This window comes from Meleagris gallopavo, chromosome 3 (genome assembly GCF_905368555.1).
Source record: "Meleagris gallopavo chromosome 3, MGAL_WU_HG_1.1, whole genome shotgun sequence".
Lineage (NCBI taxonomy): Eukaryota > Metazoa > Chordata > Aves > Galliformes > Phasianidae > Meleagris > Meleagris gallopavo.
Genome location: NC_139406.1, coordinates 29,562,640 through 29,590,601, shown reverse-complemented (window position 1 = coordinate 29,590,601; position 27,962 = coordinate 29,562,640). Strand labels below are relative to the sequence as shown.

The 27,962-nt window shown below is 38.1% G+C and overlaps 1 protein-coding gene across 2 annotated transcripts in view; it reads right to left on the bottom strand.

Annotated features, from left to right (window-relative positions):
• RPRD1A (regulation of nuclear pre-mRNA domain containing 1A) overlaps positions 1-26,068 on the bottom strand; it is a 46,617-nt gene extending 20,549 nt beyond the window's left edge. For both annotated transcript variants that reach the window (XM_085220522.1, XM_085220523.1), the window contains exons 1-6: positions 25,671-26,068; positions 13,090-13,219; positions 12,432-12,538; positions 12,255-12,349; positions 10,806-10,932; positions 10,533-10,708 (exon numbers count right to left, since the gene is read on the bottom strand). In XM_085220522.1, the coding sequence (XP_085076648.1) occupies positions 10,533-10,708; positions 10,806-10,932; positions 12,255-12,349; positions 12,432-12,538; positions 13,090-13,219; positions 25,671-25,821 (786 nt within the window). In that variant the 5' untranslated portion in view covers positions 25,822-26,068. The remainder of the gene's footprint in view (positions 1-10,532; positions 10,709-10,805; positions 10,933-12,254; positions 12,350-12,431; positions 12,539-13,089; positions 13,220-25,670) is intronic.
• Positions 26,069-27,962: the final 1,894 nt, after the last annotated feature.

The window sequence follows — 27,962 nt, the reverse complement described above, 5'->3', positions numbered from 1 at the left end:
AAGTTATTTTTAAATTTGTTTCCCAGGCCAATAAAAGAAGAGAAGACGGACTGACAGCATGACTGCTTTAGAGAAGCCAGATAAAAACAATACTAACAAGCCTACTGTAATTGCAACATGCTCCCTTTTTCCAGTAATCACTGCCAGCACCAGCTGGGAAGTGTTAGAAAAAAAATGTTTTGTTCTCTCTACATGAGTCAACTTAATGCATTTTTTTTTTTTATCCTGGAGATACATTCTGGTATGTAGTATGAAAATGCAACTCCAAGACACCATACAGACTTCTGTTACTATCCTTTACAGAATTTGTATGTCAGAAGTTGTTTCCCTGTATTCTACTTTTCACTTCCACCACTTTTAGTCTACAGCTTTCCAGATTTTAACAGGGGAAAAGCTTTAACAACTCCAAAGCAGACTGATTCACTATTCTTTCGTCAGAACTGAAAAACATCAACTGTTTTAACCTAAATATAGAAGTAAAGAGTTTTTTTCTTCTTTATTTTGGTGTGGAATTAAACTTTAAGGGAAGAGAAAGGATCATTTTACAACCCTACCAAGTGAAAAAGAGCATTCCTATGACAGAACTTCCCACCTCCCTTTCCATAGCTATCAAGCTGAGACACTAATCTGGGGCAAGTACAACAAATGTAGATTACAGTGTTTCCTCACTGCTGCTGAAACTGATGTTTTAACATTTGGTTACACAGTCCAAAGTGTACAGATTCAGCTTCAAGAAAACGTCAATAGTAAGTGCTGGAGTTTTTAAACTGTCCTCAACCTAAAGCCAATCTTAAAACTCCAGAAGCTACTGACAAGATGAAATGGAAGATTCTTCAAAATGTTATTTCATCTACATGCTTTAACAGAAAGATAGAGCCACATTTTAAGAACTTGATTTCTTTCAGCAACAGCCAAGCCAAGAGAATCATAATTTTCCTTAACAGTTTTCACTGTCTCTCAGCTGGCTTTCTTGGCTTAATGCTCCATGAATCAACCCACTTTATCAGTACTACTCTTTGAACTCTCCTTAAGAACCAGAACTGATTACATGTGAATTTTAAGTAAAATGGCACAGGTGAAATACACCTACTTAGACATATAAATGTTATGGTTTTGATCTGTAAAATTCAGCTTATTTGAACCCTGAGTGGTATTTCTGCCCTTTCCATTTAGCTTCTAGTGAAAACACAGAAATTACCAACCACTCAACCTGCTACTTAGCATAAGTTAGCATAGATTTCTTAAAAGCACAGTGGAAAACTACTGGTCTAACAAGACAATCTCACTACGATGATGCAGTTAAACTATTGAACTACCTGTTGGCTAATTCGGTCTCATGACGGGTAGCTGTTTTGTTTTTAGAGAAGTGCATATATAGATGTGGCCATTAATGGAAAACCTGAAGGTATTGTCCTTCAGACAATCAGTCGGTATTTGAAAAGAATGTACAGACTAGAGATTGCAATCACAGAATGGTTTGCATTGGAAAGGACCTTAAGGATCACCTGGTTCCAACTCCCTGCGCAGGCAGAGACACTTCCCACTAGATGAGGTTCAAAGTCCCATAAACAGCTTCTTTAAGCAGGATGTATGACATGGTCACAAACTATTAGTACCATTATATACGGTCATGAATTTGAGGTAGGGAAACAAAATTGTTTTGATGCCTGCTTAAGAACAGTTCAGTTATGAACTCAGAAAAATTTGTCATCGTAATTATTAATGGTCCTTATCTCAGTCATGTGATTTTTTTTTTTTATTTTAAGTGAGATTTTACAGATAATTGATGAATTAATCTATAATTTCAATTCAAGCTCTGGGTTTAAGAAAACTCATGGAAATGACAGTCCTTACGTACCACAACATTCAGAAGCACTCCAAAACAAGAATATATATTTTTTAAATTCTAACCAGTTTTTGTCATAAGACAACACCTATACCTACAAATTTATTTGTACTAGTCAACATTTCTTCCTGTAAGAACTGTCTAAACTGACACTGAAGTAGTAAATTATTTCATGTTATGAGACATATTTAATTATGAGCTTTGAAGATGTTCACTGCTGCATACAATTAGGGAAGACAATGGATTATTTCCTTATGTGTTTGTGAAGACAGAGGTAAATATTAGCACTATAAACAAGACACAGAGCACATGCAGATTTTCTTTAAAATGTTAATATACATGTAGCTGTTGTCCACTACTAGACTAATTCCTTGCTGCACACATTCAAATTCTTTAGAAAACTGTTAGCCCTGTCCACAAACATTGAGTGCTATTAAGTTCTGTTAGATTTTATGCAAAATCCTTTTTGTACCTAAAGACATATTGTTTTTAAGAGGAAACATCTGAAGTTTTGTACCTGTGATTGAATGAAATCTGCTTTGTGTTATTTCAACAAAGCTGACAAAAGACATGCTGATGTTCTAACCACTTATCTTCTTTTTTTTTCTGTCAGATCCAGTAGTATTTCTCACCAGCCTTTACAACCAACCAGATTGTTACCAGAAGTGCAGTGAGACACAGGTATAGGTCATATTAAACAGTAACTTGAGTACGGTGCTCCCTTTTAACAATATAGAAGCTTGTAAGGACAAAGGTTTTATTATAAACTTTCTATATCTAATGATGGCAGAAAAAATTCCCAAGCAGGACTCCTGAGTATCAGCCTAATGACAGTGGCTTTATTGAGGACACAATTTAGAGGGAGCTCTCAAGAGCACAGCAGAACCTACAGCTGCTACACAATGACTTATCTTCCCATTAAATGGAAGTACCAAAAGACATTAATGAAAGAAACAGATTTCTAACCAGCCTGCTTATATATATGCTATCATCTCAAACTGTGGATTAGTTTTCTCAAAGCTTCCATTCCTTTTTCCTCCCCAAAGTTTCTCTTTTGAAGAAAGTTTATAAATATTTTCTTTGTAGCTGACAAATCAAGTGAGAAAGGATGCTGTGTAATCTCATTTAGCAATGAATTCCCCTCTCCTCCTCTAACACAGCAACCTGTCGTTCTGATGTACTCTAATGTTTCTCTTAACTTCCAGTTGCATCAGCAATTCCAAAAGCAGATTTCAGCTGGGCTGAGAAGGAGTGGGGGAAGAATACAAGCCAGTTTTATAGTTCTACTGACTTTGTATTCAAAATAAAGAGAATAACTGTCCTTAAAATTTAATAGTTCTACTGATAAAAACATTGGGGTGGGGGCATGGGAGGGACCAACTAGTTTAAACAGCAACAAAGTTAAGACCTCTAGTTAAGACTACACCTTTACTTAAAAAAAAAAAAGTGCAACATGATCAGTGCTGACAGAAACAGGAGCTACAGTTTCAATGCTTCTTAAATCCAGATAGCTTTTCTTCCAACAAAGCAATATGTCTGGTCAATGCAAAGAACATCTACTGAAGAAATCACCGAAAAGTCATTGCCCAGTTTCCAGCTACCCTTCAAAAACCTCAAGAAGTACTTCTAGATAAAGCATATTGCACTGATTATTCCATTACCACTTTCCAATTGTCAGATGTTTGTTTGCATAAAAAAATAATCCATTACATACCTGTAAAACCTGTTCTTCTGAAGATGATATAAATAGATTAATTCATTTTGGTTTTGGCTTACAACAGCCAGGAGCACTGTCTAAAGGACTCGTTAACAGCAGCAAGTCTCACCTAGATACAACCAGTATCTTTCCCCTGGTTTATAGAGAAGAATTCAAAAGATACCCCAGATCATAAGCATCTGTGTACTTTTACTTTGGTTTTTTTTGTTGTTGTTGTTTGTTTTTGTTGTTGTTAACTGAAGAGTCAAGGGTAAGCTGCAGAGTGACATTCAAAAAATCCACCCTTCACAAATAGTAAATAGGTTAAATAAAAGTTTCCTGATTACAGAAGTTATAACAATTTTACCATTTAAGCTACTTTGATTTTGGAATAATGTGATAAGAATTGCCTTAAAACATAATGAACTGCAGTAAAAAGTTATCCTTATTTTACAGGAATGAGCAAAGTGTAATCTAAAACTTGCCCAATCTGTTTGAAAAGTCAGGATCTTTACTCAAATCACTGGTAAACTAACTGAGAAAGCAGCAGTCTTCAACTGTTTCTATCGTGCTGAGAATAAAGAACTCTGAAATCTACCACTCCTTTAGATACAAATTGGGAAATTACGTACCATGTATCTGAGACTCCAATTGCTAGTGACTATAAAATATATTGATACTCATTAGTCGAGCACAAAGCACTTGTAGGCTTGCTATAAGAAATGATACAAATAAATACTATTCCCATAAAATGGTTACAGCAAAGAAAAAAAAAATCACCAACAAACTTGACTTTGCTGTATTTGACCTAAGAGCTGCTGTTCTCCACTCCAATCCACCAAATTAGTTCTACAAAATTTCACTTCTTCAACTCCATCCTGCCACTTTTTGATAGAGACATACAATGCTTATGGAAGCATACAAACAACTACATTAAAAAAAAAAAAAAAGAGTTAGCAATCTTGTAAACATGCTTAGCTACTTCTTCCACAGATAAGAAATGTGTCTATCTTGCTTTAAACCATTTCCTTCAAATATTTTAGCTTCAAGTAAACTTTGGGTACTGTAGCAATTGCTGAACTCTTTCCAATCACCTTCTGGTAATACAAGCCAATAAGCTCACTGGATTTTATTTTTCTCTGAACATCAGTGGCTATATTCATTGAAGGACTTGCATTGTTTAACTAAACTTTAAGATGACTAGAACTTCAAGACATTTATGTTACATGAAGCATCTCAAACAGTCAAAGTGAATGCATGAGGAAGGGCACTGAACTGGTCTACACATCTCTAAACACAGTAGTCTGTTTCTGAATCCAATTTCATTTTGTACAGCTTATAAGGAGAACTAGAATAAAGTGAATCTATTTATTAGAGATCTTTGGTCTACAACCTTCTCCTGATGGATCACAGCTACAAAGATTCCTCAAAAGCCAAAACAAATAAATTATAGTGAAGACTATTTTGCAGGCCAACATCAAGCAAAGAAAATCTGATGAAGCCTCTTTGCTTTTTTTTTTTTTTTTTAAACTACAAAGGGCTCCAACGTCCCACTCTCCTCCACTCAAGAATGCCTTGATTATCTCTTTCTGTAGAAATCATGTACAATCCTGAACTGAAGGCATTCTTAAGCCAGATTAAATTCCTCGAGCTTTAACCCTGAGTAGAAATGAATATGATTGAAAACGTCAAAACAGACCACAACAGAGAACAACATCTATCACTACTTACACAGACATGTTTCCAAGAAAGTATCAGATGATCTAGAATACTCAAAAGAGACCTGTTTAGTATGGATAAACCTTGATAAATTCCTAATATTTCCCAACTAATAGCTCTGTAATCATTGTACTATTAATAACAGTTCAGTTCTAATTCAAGACTAACTCGAGTTACTGCAGTTCTGCCACAGTTAGGAATTTATAGATCACCCACAATGCTACAGAGAAGATTTCACCCTAAAACAAAAGCAGTGCAGAATTCATGCTACAAATCAACCTTTCTCACATTCAACCAAAGGACAGCAGAACACTTCAGCTGCCCCACTGCAAGGTTTAGGAATTAAACCCAATTATTCCAAGTGGATTTGAAAAGTACATGACTGAACATGGCATTTTAAATTCATTTAGACCAATCCTGCACTAAGGAAAAGAAAAAAAACAAACTGAAAACCAAAGGTCTGCTACAATAAACCACTACTATCCTTAAATTCACAGTTTAAATGTTTTTCACCATTAACTATTAACCAGGAAATGAACAGAGCAAAAAAATCTTTTGACTCCAAAGCTAGATTTTACCCATAAAATTCAACAACAAAATTGAATTTCCCAAGAAGACAAGTTATACTGAGCTATAAAGCTCAACTGTGAAATAAAAGTGCATTTGAGCATATTATATGCTAAGTAACCACAATTATAACCAAATGTGTGAGAGTATGGATGTGAATATTGTTTACATAACTGTATAAAATAAGGAATGCAAGAAAACAAAATCAGACATCTTAATTAAATGTAATCTGCTGAAACACAGAAGGCCTCCCAACAGAGCTCTTCCTCCATAACAACTTGGATTTTGTAAGAATATTTCCAAATTTAAGATGTAAACAGCTACAAACCTTATGTAAAAAAAAACAAAAAAAAACAAAAAAAACCCCAAAAACTAGGTCATCCAGAATATGCTAAGTGTAGCAATGTTGTACTTCTGAACAATAAAAGATGAGAGGTGGCTATCTTGAATCATTTTTTCATAAAAGATTTTGCATTATCAAAGATTTTATTTGAAATTTAGTAAGAGTCTATCTACTCTGTAATCAATAATCAATGACATTGTAGAAAACGCAAAAACAAAGCAACAGTAAAATCAATCAATCTTGTCACCCTTGTATTTCTAAGGCCATGTTACATTCAGAACGTCTATAGGACAATCTTTTTCCAAAATCACATGGAAATGAGGGCACCTAGACAATAAGTTTGGTATAGCTCCTTCTCTGTTCCTGCTCAACATAAATAGCTCCTTCCCAGGCTTCAGTGAGATCGATGGACTGACAAACACTTCTGTTCAAATGCCAGGGAAAGGGAATAGGGGCAGTACAGGCGCTCAACAAGGAGGCATGAATCAAACAAGTAGAAAATAAGAAACATTAGTCCTCAAAGCTCTGAAAAAAAAAAAAAAAAAAAGTTCTTACAGACTCTTTCTGCAAGAATTTCCATTTTTAAGTTCAGGAATAATAACACCTGTCTATAAATCTTATGCAAATTTCCAGATAAAACTACAGTACCCTGAACCTTCTTTTTACTTCGTTTAAAAAAATCTTACAAAAAGAAGGTAAAGATTCTTTAGAAGAATCTTAAATTTGGGGGAGTTTCCAGAAGGGCCATAAGAGCAACTGTAAAATACATCTTTTCTGCTACCTACAAAATAATTTCCAACAATAAAATGAAAGTTCTTTACTGTGCTTGCGATGAATAAGTGCTATATCCATCACTTATTTCTGATGTTCAACTAAGTCCAGTAAGTAACAGTGTAGGTTAAAAAGCTGAAGTCTGAAAGTCCCGTTTTCACAGCACTTTGCTTGGGGTAAAGGTGATTTCAACACAAGCGACACTCAGATCTCCGCATTTGGAACTTTGAATGATTTAATCAAATTTCCAAATTTTAGGAACAACCATGTGAAAGCTTTGGTCTTCAAGAAAAAAGAATGGCTCTGATAAATACTTATCCATCTCACGCCTAAGTATTGTTTGTGATCAGGTATAAATTCAGTAATGTTTGTGAGAAGATAGACGACAATAGCAGAGGTTTAGCAGGAGCAGTTAAAGAATTCCTCCCCTTTAGTTTTCAAAAACAACAGACAATACAAGATTTTGATTCTTAAATTTATTTTTAGCAGGATGTGTATACTAAGGGATGGTGACATCATTAGAAGATAGGTCCATGGCCACCACCTGCAACAGAAGCTAGACAGATGTTAAAGAAAAATGACTTACGAGTTAAAAACAATACTACTTACCCACAGTAGAGTTATGAAATTCACCTACTAAGCAGTATGGTTAACTTTTGATGCAGACATGACAGCCCATGTATTTATTTGTTATCAAAATTTCCTGTACTCATTTCAAGTTTGGTTATTACAAGTTACTTACCTGTAAGTTTGCTTCAGAATGTTAACAAAAAACCCTGCAAATTTAGGTTTAAAAAGCCCTAATCCAAAGTTTGAAGACAGTGAAAGTTCTCTGGAAACGCTAATCCTAATACTTTTAAACCAGGTCAACAGCAGGTGACATTTCTAGAAATCAAAAATAATATAACCTCTTGTTTGTAAACACAACTGGGTGTTGGACACAGCAACTGGGTAGGATCTCAAAAATACTGACAGATGGATGATACTAATTCATTAAGAATTAATTTCTTCCTATGTTACTACCCAGAAAGCATGTTATGCTCAAAAGAATGTCAATAGTCAGAAGACTAACAAAAGAACTGTCCTTGTCTAGAACAGATGAATTTCACCAGAAATTAAGCTTGGAAGTCGAAGTCTAGAAACATACAGTTCAGGAAATATGTTCTCAAACAACTAGATAACAAGCCCTTTTTCCAGTGCGATTTCACATCTCAAGCAAAAAAATAAGGCTCAGAATGAGGTATGGTGCTTCCTAAGACTTCAAAAATACAGTCCTTGCTTGATAAAATGAACACATTTGCAGACGATTGACATTTACACCAGAAAATATCCACTCCTTAAAGAGAATATAAAAAAAGAAATTCAGTCCACTGACTATGGACATCATGAAGACTTGTTGATTTTGCATTTCAAAGCTTCAGAATGTTAATCAGCCTGCAGTTCACAAACTAAAAGGCACTACTAGTAGTGAGTATAAAAGAACTCACTTCACTTACCTCAACACAAGTTTAGAAGTTCAATTTCTAAGATTTGTTGTGTTTTTCCTATCTCTCAGCTCTTTTATTAGCACTTTTTATATATATATATAAATATAACACTACCTTTTCTCAGGTGTTTGGTTTTTTTTTTTTTTTAAAGCGCTTGTATTTATACCACAATGATCAGTCTAAAAACATTCTCAGAATATACCTCAACATCCTAGCACTTCATTTGTTTAAAAAAAAAAAAAAAAAAAAAGACATTGCAGACTACCGTCTCCTCCTTTGTAGGAAAGGCCACTGAAACCAGTCCAAAACTGAAAGTGTGCTGTATTAGAATAAGATTCTTTAGCTATTTAAATAATTCAGCCAAGCAACTCAGTTTAAAGACCATGACAGCATGGATACTAGTTATGAACTACAGCTACTTTTCTTAAAGCTACTTTTCCTAAATGAACTCACTGACCTAGCAATATTGGGAAGTTAAAACATTCTGTATTTGTTGAAAACTGCCAACAAGAGTGAAAAATGTTCAAAGTTGCAGTCCATTTGCAATTCTTGATTAATCAAGCGTTGGCTTCCACAGAAGTATCAACTTGTCTGAAGGACTAAAGTCACTACCTTTCGAGCAATTCACTAAATCAGTAGCCTTTACCTAAATAGGTGTAATTGCAGGTAACAAACTACAAAAAGATGACGATTGTTCCCACAGTACTACAGTGGGACTATGTCCTTCAAACACATTATATACACACACAGAAGATAGAGCAGGTGATGAAAAGCTTAAGGTTTCCTGTTCTTTCAGGTTCCGTTGACAGCTGGATCATTTGCTACTGCAATTAAAACTATCATGCATACCATCTATCTTACATGAAGTAGGTTGATATTCTTCCCTCAGGTAAGGATAAATACAGTGAAGCTGACAGGAAAAACCTTCATCAACTGCTTTTCTGTGAGGCACAAGAGCAAAGGTCAGGAAACAGTACTCTAGGAAAGACAACTTCAGATGCATTACAAACAGCATTTTCCTGAACCAAGACGCTACAAAACTTGAGTTCAAGTTATGACATTACAAAACAGTAAAGAAACCACAGTGTGAAGAAATCTTTTATGATAGGCCTGTTACACATGAGACCTAAAAAGCAATTAATTTATGTAGCACATAAGGACTACACGCATATGCTACAGTTACAGGACGTTACAACTGTACAGCTACTTCCCCTTGCAAAATGATGCAGTTTCAATTTTACTGCTGTAACATCCAAGTTAGGGTTTGAACCTACATCTTAAGTTTCAGATAATAGATTGGGGAAGGAACAGATATGAAATTATGACCTATTTATGAAAGGTGTAAAATTCACCAGCAGTCTTGGCAGTTATTATGCAGTAGGTAAGGAAAACTGGTGACTGATAACAGTAAGCATCGGAATAACTTAGTACATCACCCATTCACATTGATCTATTCAATCTTTACCCTTCTTTTATTAATTATTTGTCCTATTCTACTGCCCCCCTACAGCTGGCAGCCAGCTGTAAATGATGCTGCAAAACCTAGAAGTGTTTTTACTAATGTATCTTTGAGTCAGGTTAAAAAGTTATGTTGAAACCAGTAATTAAATTCTTATTCTGTAAGCAACTTCACAAACACGCAATTATCACAAAAATCAATCCTCTTCACAAAAAGGAAATTAAGCCTATAATACATAGTTAAAACTTACAACAATGAGAAGAACAAGAAAAATCATATTCTATGAAGAATTAAGTTCGTACTGCTAAGGATAAGACTTTCTATCTGCACAAATAAAACTAAGCCTTTACTTATCACGCAGACTGAACATGCTAAAAAACAAAGACAAACACTGAAATGATCACAACTATAATATTAATTATAGTTATGGACATCATGAAGACTTGTTGATAATTAATTACCTACTGTTCTGCTGATTTAATAGAGTTAGAATGTGAGAACCAAAGAAATCTTGTTAAGAATGTGCTGGAAACAAAGATCTAACTGGTAGATACCTTTGAAGAGAAAAGTTGTTTAGGCAAGCTAAAAACATTTGCAAGATCAAGCTTTATCAAAAGAATGGACTAAAACAAAACAATACGCACTTCCAGCTTATGTTCCTTCTCTGCAAGAAATTCTTTTTGGCATCGTAGAAAGTCTGACAACATTCGAGTTAGCTGTTTCCTATCATCTATTTCAGCTGCCAACCTGCCATTGTAATCCGCCAGCAACATACATGCATCGTCTACCATTTTGGAAAGTTGCTCTCCAGATTCCTTGTCTAAAAGTAAGCAGAGAGAAACAGGTAAAGCATGACTTCATTCTGTGTCACTGAGTTTGCATAAGAGCATTTCAGTTACTGGACCCGCAACCCTCACCTGTTATCCTGTCTAACAGGGACACATCTTGGACCTCTATAGGCAAAGAAGCTATCCTCTGATGAACTGCTGCATCCCCAGAAGCAGCATTTTCTAGTTCTTGTAATGCTCTAATGAGATCCATGGTCTGAAAAAGCATGCAAGATTGAAGACTAGTTTAAATAAAGAAATCCTACTATAAAACAGTATTTCACAACAAGGTTATGGAATCAATTTAATGGTGTTTTTAAAAGCATTTATGATATCAGCATCATATCACCACTCTATTCCCTCTCAAAAAAAAAAAATTCGGACAAATGTTGCAGTGTTCCTTAGTTTTATAGATCACCTTCCTAAAACAGATTTTTCATTGAAGTTTTTGGCATAGGACTACTTTATTTTATTTTTGACAGTAATTATTATTTTACAGTACCTTTCATTTCAAACACATTTTTGAAGCTATTTTCTTGTACTTTTGCCTCACTACTCCAGACTAGATCAGCACACTTCTTTTGGAAGCTGTTACATAGAAACATACTAAATCATGATTATTTCTGGAGTCATTCCTTGCTATAACAAAAACCTTTTGAAATGGGACAGTAGCACAAAACAAAAAAAACCCACAAATTCTAAAAGTCAGAGCAAGGCAAAATAGAAAAGAACCTTACTCAAGCATCATTACTGCAACACTGAAAGATATTTTACTGGTAAATGCTACAAATCTTATTCCAATTACATGTGTTATTTATTACCATACCAGAAATCAAAAGAGAACCTAACACGTTATCAAAGCTAATGCTAAAATCCTAAAATAAGCAGAGTAGGATATATAGTTCATACATTTTTTTGGTTTTGTGTCAATTTTACTGAAGTTACAGCACGTTCAATGTCTTAGCTCCAACTTGTAACCTAAAGTACTTCAAGAAAGAAGTTTCATGAGGCCTGAAGTTAAAGATAGTCCACAACCTTTGGTGGATTACACCTCACAAAGGGATAGCAAATGACAGGCTAATTTTTTCATTTCTTTTCAGAAACTTCAATGTTAGAAGATGTTGCAGAGCCAATGGTTCCTTTATACTCCTAAAAAAAAAAAATCAATGTAAATGTTAAGCTACCTTTCCCACAGAAGAACGAAGATTTCCAGCAAGAGGTATCGTCAGGAAACAAACTGATGTAGCCAGTAAGATTCATCTTGCCTCAAGGTTGCATGGACAGGTAAAAAGCACAGCAGTTTCTCCTTACAAAGCTAATATGGGTCATAAAATACAATGGAGAATAGACTGGGGAAATCTTGTATGCTATATTGGGACATCATTCAGCCACTTGCACTAAAGAAAGGGGCGTGGTCATCCCTGTCCATAGAAGTAACTTACTAAGAGGAAAAGTAGAGACCATCCAAAAATAAGAGCACCTGAAAAATTATTTACAAAACCATATGCAAAAACAGAATTCTTTAAGGGGTTGTTTTACCTGTGGAGGATCAGTAGGAGAACTTCGAGGTGAACAGTTATTTTCATCAACTTTTATCTGTTCATACGTACGCTTCTTCACCTTTCTGTCTCCATCTAAATGAAAACAAACTGAAATTTGATTTCTCTGACTCCTCAAACGAGATGCTGAATTTTCATAAGTAAACAAAATACTTACACAAAGCTTGCCTAAGTTGTTCTAATACATCATTTTCATAAACAGACCTTTCTTCCCAGATAGAGAGCACGCGGCCAAGGTGCTTTTTACAACTTTCATCAGACTCACTGTAACAAGAAAAAAAGAAAAATAAACGAGGTGAAAATACATCACAATTATACTACAGTATATAGTACTGTATATACAGTATATATCTTTGCTCAATCCATAGTATGTCTGTATTGCCATTACGCAAAAGCCGCACTTTTTTTTTATTAACTGCTCTAGAGCACTATATAAAAATAATTCTGTTCTGAAGTTCTACCATTGTTCTAATACAACAAAAAGAATAGTTGACTAAAAAAAAAAAAAACAACAAATCACAAACACCGTAATGAGACAAACCAGATTGCTGTAGCATATAAAAGCAGACAGAAAATCTTAAAATAAGGCACTTTAAGTTTTCTGAGGGAAAAATGACTGAACACAGATGAGTTTACTACATACTACATTTATCTAACAGCATTAAGACTACTCAAGACCAAAAGAATGCTAGAAATATTAATGACACTTCCAAGTACAGCATTAGCAGACAAAGACTACTTGGGTCAGATGGATGAACTGAGAACTAATCTGCCAAAATACAATGAAGGGCACTACACATAACAGCATACTCTACCTTGAAACATGCTTAAATGCCTCCACTATTACTGGAGCAAAGTCTTTTGTAAATTCTGGTCCTTTCCTTTTGCTGTTCTGTATGACATCATTGGCCAAGTACAGGAACGTCAGCTTCCTATTTGGTTTTGCTAATAAAAAAGAGAACAATAAATAAAACTGAATATTAGAAATACATAATTAGAAACACCAGTTTATCAGAACATCTGTTCTTCCATTGCTATATAATTGCAAAAGCCAAATTAAATGGTCTTCTTCCTATTCTCATTATCACGATATTTCATTTTAATTTTGTATTTATAAATGCACAGAGATCTTGGTCATACACTGATTTTCTTTTTTATTTTTATTTTTTTATTTATTTATTTTTTTCCTTCTGCACAACTGTTAGCTCAGATTCTTCCTCCTTTGTGACACAAGTTCCCTCTAGCTCTATTTCTGGAAGCAAGTATATAAAAAAAGTGTTCTTCAGGCTTTCATGTGTTTTCCTGAGCCTGATGTACACGGAATATTTGGAAGCCTTCTTTGATTTCTTCGAAGAACTTCAGCTCACCTTTAACTCAACATGAGTTTCTTACTTCCACTGAGGCCCTCTAACAAGGAGCTGTAGATGTCCACTATCATTCACCTGAACAACACATTTCTGGTTTGAACTTCACTCAGTCTTATATGACAATTCCTCATTTTCATGTTTGAGCAAACTGAATAATCAATTTTTAATCAAGTTCTGCAAGCTACTTTGATACTCCACTCACCGCCTGATCACTAAAACATTTATGTGCATGCAGCTGTAACCTCATGAAAATGTTTTCAAAAATTGCTTTCTGACTGCTGCAGCTCTCTTCCCAAGCACTTCAAGCATTTCACCCCTATCTCATCATTCTGCAATAGAATGAAAGCTTCCACCTCATGTATTTTCCATTTTTACTCTCAGTTATTTTAATTTACCATCACACCCAATCTGGTTTTCATGAGTTTATGGATTTCTTCAGAGCTGCAACTCTTATTTCAATTCTTCTAACCTTGTGTTAATAACAGAAAACTCTTCAATATCTGTAACTACCATACAACCTCAGTATGCACGCTCTCTCTTTAAAAGGTAGTTTCTCTTGAAGAAGGAAAAGATTTAATAGTTTCTATCCTTTCAAGTACAGTTGTAAAAAACAATCTAGAATTTTTTATATTTATTCTTTTGAACGCCTCTTCAGTTCCCAGGACGATTTTACTTTGTTAGTTTCCATTCCAATCCCTCAAACAAACCAGAGAAACACCCATTTTACACACATACTCAAAATCAATGCTGAGATAATTCCACTTTAAGTGGAATTCTGCACTACAGCAAGACTCCTGTGAGGGATTTCTGCTCGGAACATTGACTGTTTCCTATAAACTTGTTGCACGTGTCCATCCAAGAAAACAGAAATTTGAATAAAGTGGAAAAAAAACCTGTATTAAAAGTAAAAAAAGCACCTATCTGGAAACACAGTAACACATCTTCTATCTATGTCGCAGGTAAATCACAGTTCTAACACATAGAAAGACTTGAACTATTCAAAAAGGGAGACTTAGAAAACACAGTTTGTCTCATGGTGGCAACAAAATAAATCACTTCTTAAAGCCGACCCCAGTCCCCTCAGTTCCTCAAAGGAACTAAGAATGAGGACTACAATTCTAACGAAGGAGATAGCTCACCATATACCACAAGCTCTGAACTGCAGGAAGGTTAGGACCCTGTCTGCCCCTTTCATAGAAAAATGTTTCAGTCCTCAGTGATGCAACTCATTTGTGACAGATCTCACCTTTCTTGTCTTCAGCAAGTAACCAAATCAACCGAGTCATGAAAGAAAGACTGGAGATGTATGCAGTGCTTTGAAATCAAGTGGCTGCAATTCTCACAAAGACCATACTTTGTCTATTCTCTACAATAAGCAGACCAGTGCACAGTGTTTGCAAAGAGCATGCTAAAACTCAATGTCACTTTCAAGCTTGTTTCCTCTAGTATTACTTTTTCAGTCTCCCTCTGCTGCTTAATTGTAGCACATACACATTAAATAAACAAAGATCCTTAAAACACTGTTAAGCCTGCTCTGGCTTTGGTTAGAAACCCAGCCTTTATGAATCCCACCTTTACATTCATAAAAAGTATTGCAAAGTAAAATTTAATTCCTCCTGTTGTAAGAATGCTACGTGCAAAACTGAATAAGCAATGTATACCTATCTCTAGAAGGGTTCCTTTTAACTTCTAAATCTTCAGGAGTTACAAACTGACCTACTGTCACTCTGCCTCACACACAGATATGCAACATAATCTTTAGCAAATGGGTTGACAATTCTCAGCTGAGAAAAACAAGGTGTTTTATTGCTACCATGACAGCAAATTAACTACTGAAGCCTGAAATACAAAATTAAATCCCAGACCAGACCTATTCTGAAAAATTGTTTAAAGCATCTCTCTTCAGCAACAGTGACGATAACTTTACACCCTGGGATTTGATATACCAAGATAGATCACAGAGCAGTTTGCATATTTAAACAAAAAGAAGTGTCCTCGGTGCCAGGCAAGGTTAGCAGAAAAAAGCACTGTTAAAAGGAAATGAAAGAAAGCTGTGTACGATCTTAGGCTAAAGGAGGATCTGCATGGTACATAATGCTAGACTATACAGTGCTAAAAGTAACTAGCCCATAGAGTCATTGGTACACTAACAGCACAGTCTGCAAACATTAAATTATTATGAATCCAGGTTGGACTGATTCCAATTTTCAGGAACTCTGTGCAGTGTTCACATAACTCTTCTACTTATCCCAGATTTATCACCTTCCCTCTTCCACAGTCACCAAAGCAGCTCACAGAAGCACCAGATTCTGAAATCTGTTAACAGGCCCATAGTGCTGGCTGGTATAAGGGCAGATTTCTCTTAAAGCATTCATAATGACACTGATGAGGGTCAAGACCTGGCAGCATAAATCACACCTGCTTCAAAAATATACCTTACACTTAATTGCACTGAATACTCAGCAGATACTCATGGTATTTTACCTGCAACTAAGATAATAAGGCAGCCATCCTGGAGAGACTTTGCATCTTCATTATCAAGTCTTAACTTTGCATGATCTATGCCTCTTAGGAATATGTACTTCTTAATCTTGCTTAGGATCTCCTGGCTCTCTTCCAGTCCAACAAAGATCCCCTGACATTGCATGCTTGAGCCCACAGTACTTGGAGAACTGTGATGCCCAAGAGCCATCACTTCAGTGCAAGAAACTCTACTGCTCTGTGAAAGACTTTACCCGGTAAGGCAGTATGGTGGTCATGTTCACTAAGGTTAACTCTGGTAATCAATAATTACATTTATTTGTGTTCTCCAGGTTTACCTTCCGGCGCTGGAAATTGAGCTCCCATGAAGATTACTAGAAACAGATCCATTTATTTCATGCTGTTTTACCCCTACTTCCCTAGAACTGAAAGATACATCAGAGACTCACAGCATGGCTGAGGTTGGCAGGGCCCTCTGGGTCCACCTGCTCCAACCTCTGCTCCAGCAGGGCTATCCAGAGAACAGTGATCAGGCCCATGTCCAGGATGCTTCTGAAAATCTTCAAGGAGGAGAATCTACAGCCTTTCTGGGAAACTTGTGCCAGTGCTATGGCACCCCCATAGCGCAGAAGTGCCTCATGCTCAGAGGGAACCTCCTGTGTTTCAGTGTGTGCCCATTGTCTCTTTGCCTGGTGCCGGGCACCACTTAAAGGAGCCTGGCTCCGTCTTCCCTGCACCAGCCCCTTTAGGCCTTTTAGATACTGATGAAATTGCCTGAGGCTCCTCTCCTCAAGCTGAACAGTCCCAACTCCCTCACCCTCTTCTCCCAGGAGAAGTGTTCACTCCCCTGATCATCTTGATGGCAACTCTGCTGGATTCCTTCCAGTACATCCATGAGTATTTGCCACCACAGACATATCAGAAGAAACTCCAAAAAAAAAAAAAAAAAAAAAAAAAAAAAAGCCTGCAGGCAGGACAGATTTTCACTTAAAATGCATTACAAGTTAATGGACAATTGACCCATCTGAAAATGTTAATGGTTTTACTATGTCAACTGACCTCAACTGAAAATAATATTTAACAAGAGGTTTTGAGAAAAAGAGCAACAGTAAGTTAAAAGACCACATCAATTAACAGCTCTAACCACATTTTCTACTGAAGTCCTCTAATATGGTTTTAGATAAGAATTTCTTTTGAATTATGTTAGTCCACAGATATACAGCAGAGTATAACAATGTCAGCACTTCTCCCCAAATCCCCAGGTCATTTCCTGTGTCATAACATGCTTTGTATCTTTGCATGAGAGTATGAATGACATCTTTCTACATACCTGACAAGCATTCAAGCTTTTTGTACCAGCTTATCTTTTCAAGTTAAGCAGCACTGAAACTTGAGTGCAAGCTCACTGTGAACTAACCCGAGTATTCAAGCAAGCTGACTAAGGGCAGCACTTTCCGGAGCCACGATTGAAAGCACATCTGTAAAAAGTAATTCAAGAGGCCATCATCAGAAAAGAACATTTGAAGATAAGGTAACCCACAGAAGTGCTGTTATAAGACCAGCACATAAACTGAAACTTCATTAACCTTCTATCATGAAAAAGTTAAAGCAACTGTGCAATATTGCAGACTCATATAATTCTCCTGGTGAACATGATCAAGGTTTGAGAATCATTGTCCTTCCTTTTCTAAGTGGATATTATCTACACAATGTACGTCCAAGACTTGATGGTCTAGGTATCAAGTTTTGGGTTTGGAGGCTAACAGTGAAAGGAAACAGCCTACAGCAATAGCTGGGAAAGAGGCCACCAGCATTCAATTACCACAGGGTCACAAGGGAGACAGGCACAAACCAAATAAACCATTCCAACACAGTTATTCTGCAGAAACGTCCTGTAGCACTTTGTGTATCTTGAATTGCCCGAATATAAGAACCAACTCTTTCACTGCCTGGTTGGGACAATGTCAAAATGGATATATATCAACAGTTTTAGGATAGGGAAATATATTATTGTTTTGTTTTGTTTTTTTTTTTTAAATCACTGAAATTACATATTCAGAACCATAATTATGAAAGCCAGGCAGGTTCAGTGAAGATATCAGGATACAAGCAGTACAGTTGTAAATACATGCTCGTACACATTACATTCTTAAATGCTAGTAGAAGATATTCAGCCAGTCAGGTTGGATTATACAACCAAATATGAGAAAGCTTCCTACACTGCCAATCTACTGCATACGAACACACATCATTTTATAAAGCACATACATAGCAAATACCGTCTTCTAACTTAGCAACATGCATTCACTTTGAATATCTGCTTCTAGTCAATCTCTTATCCTTTTTGCAAAGAAGAGAAGCTTTGTTTGGATTCCCACAAGTATCCCACCTTAAATATCTTATTATCCTTCTCAACACCACCTACAAACTAGTAAAATCAGTCAGCCATAATGTTTTCTTTAAACAGAAAGAAAAAAAGAAATCTGTTTATTTTCTTAGGGGTGCTACATTAACTGATGACAACAATGCCACCATTAAGTGAAAGACTGATTCCCTTTCTCGGAAGAAAAACTACATTACCTACCATAGAACATAACAGCTTTAAAATCAGAACCTGTTTACTGAAGTTTACTTCACATCTGCAAGGCAATGCATTTTTATCACTTTCAGTTGTGTTCCTGCTCCAAAGCAGTATCACAGGAATGCAGACATAGCATAACCTTCAAATATACTGTCAGTGTTGCTAGGCCTTCTCAATCTGCATACCACGATCTTCTACCTTAGGATTTTCTGGAGCATTGAGCAACTGCCACAACAGATACAAGGTTCAGAAAAATACACTGCATCAAAGCCAACAGCTAGAACGAGCAAGGGTCCGAACACAAGCATACGTCCCAGCAGCAGCTGCAGACAAATACAAAAATAAAAATTAGAAATAAGCAAAAATATTTGCTTCTTATACCACTGAATGACTTCATCGCACACATACAAAAGAGCATAACAAACTTCACTATCATTTTACCTGCTGTTCAAATGCTAAAAATATAACCCTATGTACTAGCTGCAGCTGTCTCAAAGAAGATATACAATGGTTCTTAGAACCATTGGATAAGCTTTGCAATAAAGACAAAGATCAGGTTGTGAAAGAGGTGACAGCCAAAACAAGAAATCAGTTGTTAATGTGGAGTTTCAGCATCTGAGACTGACTGATCTAAGAGACGCCATGTCAGGCTCTCAGGAAACAGGTATCTGAATGGGAAATTAAGGACAATATGCAACAAATCTATTAAGAAATCATTAGGATGTAAATATCGAGTGACATAACAGGACTTAGAAAAGCTAGAAGAAAATGAGTTTATTGTAAAGAAGGTATTAAATGCAACTAGCTGGAGCATGAAATAAGAAGCCCATGGTTGTTTCCTCCGAAGTCAAACCTTTAGCAATTTCCACAAGCACAAGAGAGAGCATACTGAACAGCTGCTTATCACTCCCTAGAAACCTGATACTGAATTATGGAATTGAAGTTTCCATTAAAAAAAATAATAATAACCATACAACCAAACATCTACAGGTACCAAGAATCCTGAAATCCAGAAAGAACAGTTGGATGCAAGAAAACATCTCTGATCTGCAAATACAAAAAAAAAGTCTTTGTCTCCCACTCAGAAGAGCCTCTTAAAAATGTTCCTAGGGGTTTTTTCAGCAGGCAATCAGTAGCTGCAGGCTTAAACAACAATAGTCTATGTGCATTGCCACCATGTAGTCAAACAACACCCTGTAAGACAATCCCTTTAAGAGCACATAACAGCTAAAGGTTTAACGGGCCCATTATTTGCATTTCAGTTTTGGTTGATGTATTCACATGACAATTAATATAATTATAATTAACTAGTCCTACTTAACTAATAAACAAGCTTAAGATTCACTAAATTCAACTGTCAAGATAGTGGCCTTTCAATATCTAAAGGGGCCACAGGAAAGAAGAGGACAGACTCTTCAGCAGGGTCTATGGTGACAGAACAAGCAGAGGTGGCTTCAAGCTTAAAGAGGGTAGATTTAGGTTGGGCATAAGGAAAAAAAATCTTTTACAGGGAAGGTGGTGAGGTATAGGGGACAAAGAGTAATGTGCTATAGAAATCCAAACTGCGTAACAGATTTTGACATCGGTAAGACATGTCAGAAATGCAGTACTGAAAAAGTATCCTCATCGTCAATATGTTTATTACATAAATCAACAGTGAAATTCAAAACAATTCAGATTCATGATCAGAGTAATCCAGTGCTAACAGCCAAAAGCTTAAAGTTGTGATACTATCCTCAGTATTGTTTGCATGGACACTAACTTTCCATTAGGGGATTTACCTATTTAGAAATAAATTACTGTTTTTGTTACATCTTGAGCACAGGAAACCCATGTGGTGCATGAAACCTTCAACAAAAATTAAGCATATAAAGTTTAAACACTAGCAGAGAAGAAAACAAGTACTCTGTTGTCACTGAAGACCCCTGCTTTCTGTCGAAATAGGAAAAATCTCTGCTGTAAAAGTTGTAATTAAAGTCAAACACATTTGGTGCATACTCTTATTATTTTATTTGTCAATGAACTAAAGAATCTATCCTCCATTAACCAGAGAAATAAGACAGTTAATACACTACATAAATTGAAAGAAAAAAAACGCTATACACACTAAAATATGCACGTCCAACTCAACAGGTCTTACATTTTTGTTGCCTTCTTTTTGTTATCTTTTAAAAATAAACACAAAAAATAAAAGTTCTGTTACTTGTATCACACAGAATCACAGAAACACCAAGGTTGGAAAAGATCTACAAGATTATCCAGTCCAACCATATATATGATATAGTTAATGTATATAATGTATTTCATATGCAGCTTAATTCCTCTTCACTCAATATGGCCCAGGGAAACAAGAATGTTGGGCACTCCTGTGCTAAAATGCACTGTACCCAGAATCACACGAGTAGTTTTGAGCAGATGAAGAGTCAGGAGTACCTAATATCTGAGGCTGGGCAGCAGCTCTGCCACAGCTTCATTCTAAGTGACAAAGTTACTTTCATTAGCATACATTAGAAGTCAGCAATTAAACAGTATGCCACACCCCCTACATTAAGGCCTTGGAAACTGGGGAAGAGGAGGCTGAGGGGAGACTTTATTGCTCTCTTCAAATATCTGAAAGGTGTTTACAGTGAGAGCGGGGCTGGTCTCATCTCACTGGTGACAGGATGAGGGGAAATGGCCTCAAGTTGTGCCTCCAGGGAAGTTTAGGTTGGATATCAGGAAAAACTTCTTTACAGTAAGGGTCGTTAAGCACTGGAATAGGTTCCCCAAGGAGGTGGATGAGTCACCATCCCTGGATGTGTTTAAAAACCGTTGGATGTGGTGCTCAGGGACATGATTGAGTGGAGCGTTGTTAGAGTTACAGTAATATGGTTAGGTTGTGGTTGGACTCGATGATCTTTAAGGTCTTCTCCAACCTGAGCAATTCTATGATTTCTTCTATCTGTAATTTAATGAAGATCCTTTACTTGCATATTCTTGCAAAAGTTACTAGGAGTCTCTGACAATCCAGTTACCAATACTTCTGCAAAACACAAACAGCCATTACATAAATACATAGAACCTCTATAGGAAGGTGTACAGACCTGTGAAGACACTCTAGAGCAGGACCTGAAGATAACCAAATATCCAGGTAAACAAAAGGAAACTACAATTTTATGTTGCCCAGCATCTGTGTTGCCTAAGTTAGATGTACATTAGAAATGCCATCTCTTCACCTCCACTGCAACATGATGCAAAGGCAGCAACTATTTTGAAAGTAAAAAAATTAGCACCAAATGTTTAGGAATGAAAGAATGATGAACCTAGTACTTGTTTTAATTAATACCTTAAAGAAGTTCAATCAATCTCATCTGAAACAAGGACTTTTAACCAAAATGAAAGCACCTGGAAAAAATAAGTAATGCACTGTATTCTGTTCAACACAGACAACTGTGCAATGCTGTAGCATAATCTTTCTCCAGTCTGAAAGGAGACAGACTTGAAGGAAAGTCTGGAGAAGGGAGCAGTAATTTAAAAAAGGTGATATAACTGAAGGAAATAAAATTCAAAAAAGGCAAGGTCTGACTTTCACATCCAGGAAGAAACAGGCTAGCAACAGCAACAGACAATACCGATTATTTGTGTTCACATTCCCCAAATAGAGCCCGATTTACTCTGACAGGACAGAAATCACATTTCTATGACTTGAAGAATGGGCAAGTCAAGAGCATTAAACTTACTCATGGCATCACTGCCAGCACTCAACTTTGTGATGCTTTAGCCAAGCTAGCTTCACATGAGTTGACAGAGCAACATATGAAAGAAACACTTTACATACAGCCTAATGGCACAGGAGATGACCAGGACCTCGAAAGGAGCTTTCTTCTGCCAGAGCTAGGTTATGACATACTTTTCACACACTCCTATAGGCTGGCTTCCAAAGAAATCATCAGAAAAATTGTGCTTTGAAGCAGCAAAAGCTGAATGACACTTCAGCAAACGGAATATGTAGGTCGCTTCAAAAGTAATGCCTCCTATTTATTTCCATAGGAACTACAACAGATAAATAGAGCATAGTAACTGACAGAGAAAACTTTCAGCTACAAAACACTATTTTTCAACACAGCCATCACCATTAGCTATGCACTTTTGCCAGCAAAAATGCCACACTTGTAAAAATCTGCAGCAGTAGAGGCAACCCACTGTCTCACAGCTGCTATGATGGTGTCATTGCTAGGAAAGTTCTCCATATGCAACCCACATTTCATTAGCCCAAACAGATGCAAGTCGGAAGGCACCAAATCCAGATGATATAGTGGGTGTGACAGGACAGTCCAGCCAAGACTTGCAACATGCTCCACAGTCTTCAAACTGGCTGCAAGAAAAAGGTTGTCTTCTCCTCTAGCCAGACTCTAGAAGTTGGTGCCTTCCTCCTTAAACAGCATCACAATGTAGCAGTCAGTGTTGATAGTTTGTCCAGGTTCCTTGAAATCCAAAAGGATCACACCTTTCCTATCCCAAAAAATGGTACAGATCATTTTACCTGCTAAGAGCTGCATCTTGAACTTTTTCTTTGATGTGGAATTCATGTGTCACCATCGATTGCCATTTTGACTCCAGCTCATGGAGGTGATACCACATCACCTCACCGGTAATGATGCAATCCAGGAAACTGAGCATTCACGAGACCCACCAGGCATAAACTTCACAATATTCCAACATCACCATCTCTAATACATTGAAGCTGATATTCAGCTTCGCTCACAGTTCCCTGGTCATAATCTGCTGATTTGCATGGATGAGCTGATCAAGATGCTCTTCATTTTGCGGTGTGACAGCTGTGTGTGGCTGGTCTTTCACATTACTGTTGCCACTGCTGAAATGTGCCACCCTCTGCCTCACTGTGCTCACACCTACTGGTTGGTTTCTATCAATGTTCAGCAAGTGCCAATGAATGTCAATAGGTGCCATTCTGTCCACATGGAGGAATACAAGGACGCATCTTTGCTTTATGTGCACTTCCATTTCAGACACCATTTTTTCCGACTGCCCCTCTGCTGTCACACAGCAATTAAGTTTAACAGAATATTGATGGGAAGGTACAACCTCTACTGCCTTACTATCAACATCCACCTCTGACGTTGTGGGCCAACATAATGCGATTGGAGGCACTGCTTTTGGAACAGCCCTCATAGCAGCTATGTGTCTCTGAAGCTCTTGACCTACATCTTCAAAACAGACGTAGAAGTAGAGGCCAGATACTGAAAGCTAAGAAAAGAGCTCACGGGAATACTTTGCTTTAAGATGATCATTATCTTTGCCTCTTAATGACATCTCTAAGCATTTAGCCATTTGAGCTAAATGTTTTGAGCATTTTGTTTCTCCAATCACACAAGTAGTTTAACAGGAAAATCATACTAATACTGAAGTTGAGAGCTGAGCATTTTACGAGCTTGTACTGTGCATGCTATCTAGACAAACAATAAAACCTCCAGCTGAATGCCAGCTAGTTTAAGGCACCTTTTTGATATCTTTTAGAGCACCAGACATTGAAACTGCTTGTCTAGACCCCCTGGGAAATGTAAGATCCATTCATTTGTTCTCAGAACATGAAGAAAATACTTCCAAAGAGCCATACACTGAAAATGTTTTTGTTTTTTTTCGTTTCCTCTGTAAGATAAAATATACCAACAAATATGCATTTCTTTTCAGGAACTCATTTGTAACAGACTCAAATAATTCAATTTATGGATTAAGATACCTAGTAACATGACATAAAAAAAATAATGCAGGCTTAAAAACTCAAAAAAGCAACATTTCATCAGAAAAACCTATTTTAAATAAAAATACAGTAGCCATTTGAAAACCTACAGAACTGACAGGAATCTATTTCCATACTATATTTCAAAGTTAAGTATTCCTGCATACTCAAGATATTATTTTAAGGGTAGTTCAGTTACTTTGTTACGAAGTTATGTGCTCTAAATGAGAAGTAATGATGAACCAGTCGCTCTTTGTATTCTAAATACACATCATTTCTGCAGGTCAATCAGCCCTTTAAGATGCTCAAAACTAAGGTAGTGATTTCTCTTCCATAAGTTCTATAGTGACTTTGCTTTATTTTTCCTCTTCACTTGAAGACCTATCCACCTACTTTTCCCTTTAAAGATCTATATAATAACAGAATCCAAAGGGAGCTACTGGAAGACAGTAACATTTTCCAAAGCCAGGCACACTCTTTGCAAGGTTCCTTAAAGGAATCGAGATCAAGTTATTTTCTAGGAGGGTCAATGGCCTCCCATGCAATTTTTTCATTTCAATCCCAGAAAGAACAAAAAGCTCTTTGCTGTTAAAAGGAAAACCATTAAAGTAACTAAGGCTGCACACTGGACACCAAATATTTAATACATTTAAAGAAATAAACAGGTCTATTAGGATAGCATCAGTAGTATCCACCTGGCAACAAAGTATCCTTTAGGACACATTAAACTGCTACATCCATCTTCATCTGCCCCACATGATAGTTGCTGGTGTAAGGGGACAAAGAGATAGTAGTTACCAGCGTTATTAATGATGAAAGACTACCCGAGACCTGGCACCTTGGAAGAACCTTAACTACCAGTATTTAAACCCCTCGCATACCACCTTTTTTCCCTTTTCTCACTGCCTTCTATCGCTCTGTAAGAGGAGAAAGCCAACCATTGGCCTCCTAAGAAACAACTCGCCGTGGGAGGGAGGAGGAAAGGGAGGGGGGGAAAAAAAGAGGAGCAGCACCTCCCAGCACGCTGACACCCCGGGGCTCACACCCGCCCCTGCAGCTCCGCTCTCCCCAGACACCGGGCCCGCCCTTTCTCTCCCCCTGCAACCATCCCGGGCTCGATGGCCCACGCAGCCCGACCCCCTCCCCGGGCAGCCGCGCCCCGAGGCCGGCCCGCTCCTTCCACAGCCGCCTCCCCGCGGGAGGCCCCACCCCGCAGCGGAGCCTCACCTTTCCGCAGCTCCCGCTCCCACACGCTGACGATGAGCGCAGAGTGCTTGCGGTGATGGATGAGCCACAGGCTCAGGGTCTGCACGCTCTGCTGCGAGTTGCTGAGCTCCGACAGCTTCCGCTCCAGCGCCGCCTCCGAGAACGCCGACATTCCGAGCCCCGCTCGGCCCTGCCACCCCCACCAGCGCGGCTGCGGCGCGGCCCGGCTCGGCCCCGCTCAGTCCCCGCCTCTCCGCCCCAGCGGGGGAGGAGCCGGCCGAGCCCCGTCCCTTCCCGCCTCGCCGGCCGCCACTTCCGCACGGTCCGACGGCCCGGCGCTGCAAAATGGCGGCGAACGAACCTCCCGGAGAGCCGCCTGGCTCCGCCCCCCTTCTCCTTCTTCCCTCACTTCCGGCAGAGGTCCGAGAGGCGGCTGATGGGGTGGGCGCTGAGCGGTTCCCGCCCCTCTCGGAGCGTGATGGCTGAGCCTGCCTTTCGCGCAGCTTTGGTGCGCGACCGCCGTTCCCTCCGAGCGTTCTCCAGCAGCGCTGGGTTCCTTGCCTGGCTGAGTGGTCTCTTTTAGAGAGATGCTCTGACAAGGTCTGAGGGCTGTGACGTGGAAAGCAAAGAAGGAGAAAAAAAAAAAGAAAAAAAAAAGAAAAAAAAAAGAGTTGGGAGAGTCTTCTTTTGGTTTTGGGAAATAACAGAAAACTGACACGCATAGGGCCCGAGGCAAACTGGGCGTTCCAGCTTCTTAAACCTCGCAGGTTAAGAAGCTCTTTGTGATGCAGGGCACATAGTATTACATGTTTGCTATACAGCCTTCACAAATCAGCCTGGCCTCGTACTTAAAAATTTTGTGGCTTCTTTCTTGTGTGTGTGTTGTTTTATTTTGTCTGTGTAAGTCTCTGGCATTAACTATCTTCTGATGAATTCCAGTATCCAAATGCAGCTGACAACCAGTCACTAGTGGTGTTCTACTGGGGGGTTGGTAGTGGGGCCAGTCCTGTCTAATATCTTTATTGATGACATGGACAAGGAGCTTGAGTGCACCCTTAGTCAGTGTGTGGGGTGACACCAGGTTGGGAGGAAGTGTTGATTTGCCTGAGTGTAGGAAGGCCCAACAGGGACTTGGACAGGTTGGATCAATGGGCTGAGTCCAAATGTATGAGCTTTAACAAGACCAAGTGCCGAGTCCTGCACTTCAGCCACGATGACCCCATGCATTACAACAGGCTTGGGGCAGAGCAGTTGGAAAGCTACGTGGGGGAAAAAGATCCGGGGTATTATTAGTCAACAGCCAGCTGAATGTGAGCCAGCTGTTTCCACGTTCCAATGGAACCACTGTTTCCACGTGGCCAAGACCAATGGCATCCTAGTTGCATCAGAAATAGTGCAGCCAGCAGGAGCAGGGAAATGATCATCCCTCTATACTCTGGACTGGTAAGGCTGCACCTCGAGTACTGTGCTCAGTTTTGGGCCCCTCACTACAAGAAATACATTGAGGCCCTGGAGCATGTCCAGATAAGGGCAGTGAAGCTGTGAGGGGTCTGGAGCATAAGTCTTATAGGGAGCTGCTGAGGGAACTGGGATTTTTGAGTCTGGAGAAGAGGAGACTCAGGGGAGACCTTACCACTCAGTACGATAACCTGATGGGAGGTTGTGACGAGGTGGGGGTCAGACTCTTCTCCCTGGTAACAGTGATGGAACGAGAGGTAATGGCCTTAAGTTGCAGCAGGAGAGGTTCAGGTTGAATATTAGGAAAAATTTCTTCTCAGAAAGAGCAGTAATGCACGTAAGCTCATACATGTTTAACGTGTATAACTTACTATTGGGACATCCACTCTTTAAACAGAATGTTCCTTTCACACATCCAGTTTGTCATCACTAAACAGCAGAAAGCTAGTTAAACAAACAAACAAACAAACAAACAACCCTATATTTTAAAATTTAACAAAATTTTCTATCTCATGTCTGACGATGGCCCAGATGATTACTTTCAGGTAATTTTCCTAATACTGGTTCTTGGTGAAATGTTCCATTTCAGACAACAAAAAAACATTTGTGAATGGTGAATGGGGAGTGTTATGAGGTTTTCATGTGAATTCTATTCACAAAAAAAACATGTATCTGTGGCATGGATGACATCTGAGGAACTAGAAGGAATTTTAAAGAAATGCACTTGGGAGAGAAAGTTAAGTGATGATCTTCAGAGATCTCCAATTAGCCTCATATTCTCTCAGTTTACTTCATTTGGATCACCAATAATGGAAGAAATTCTAATGCATTGCTATTTTTGCAATGTACAGCAGA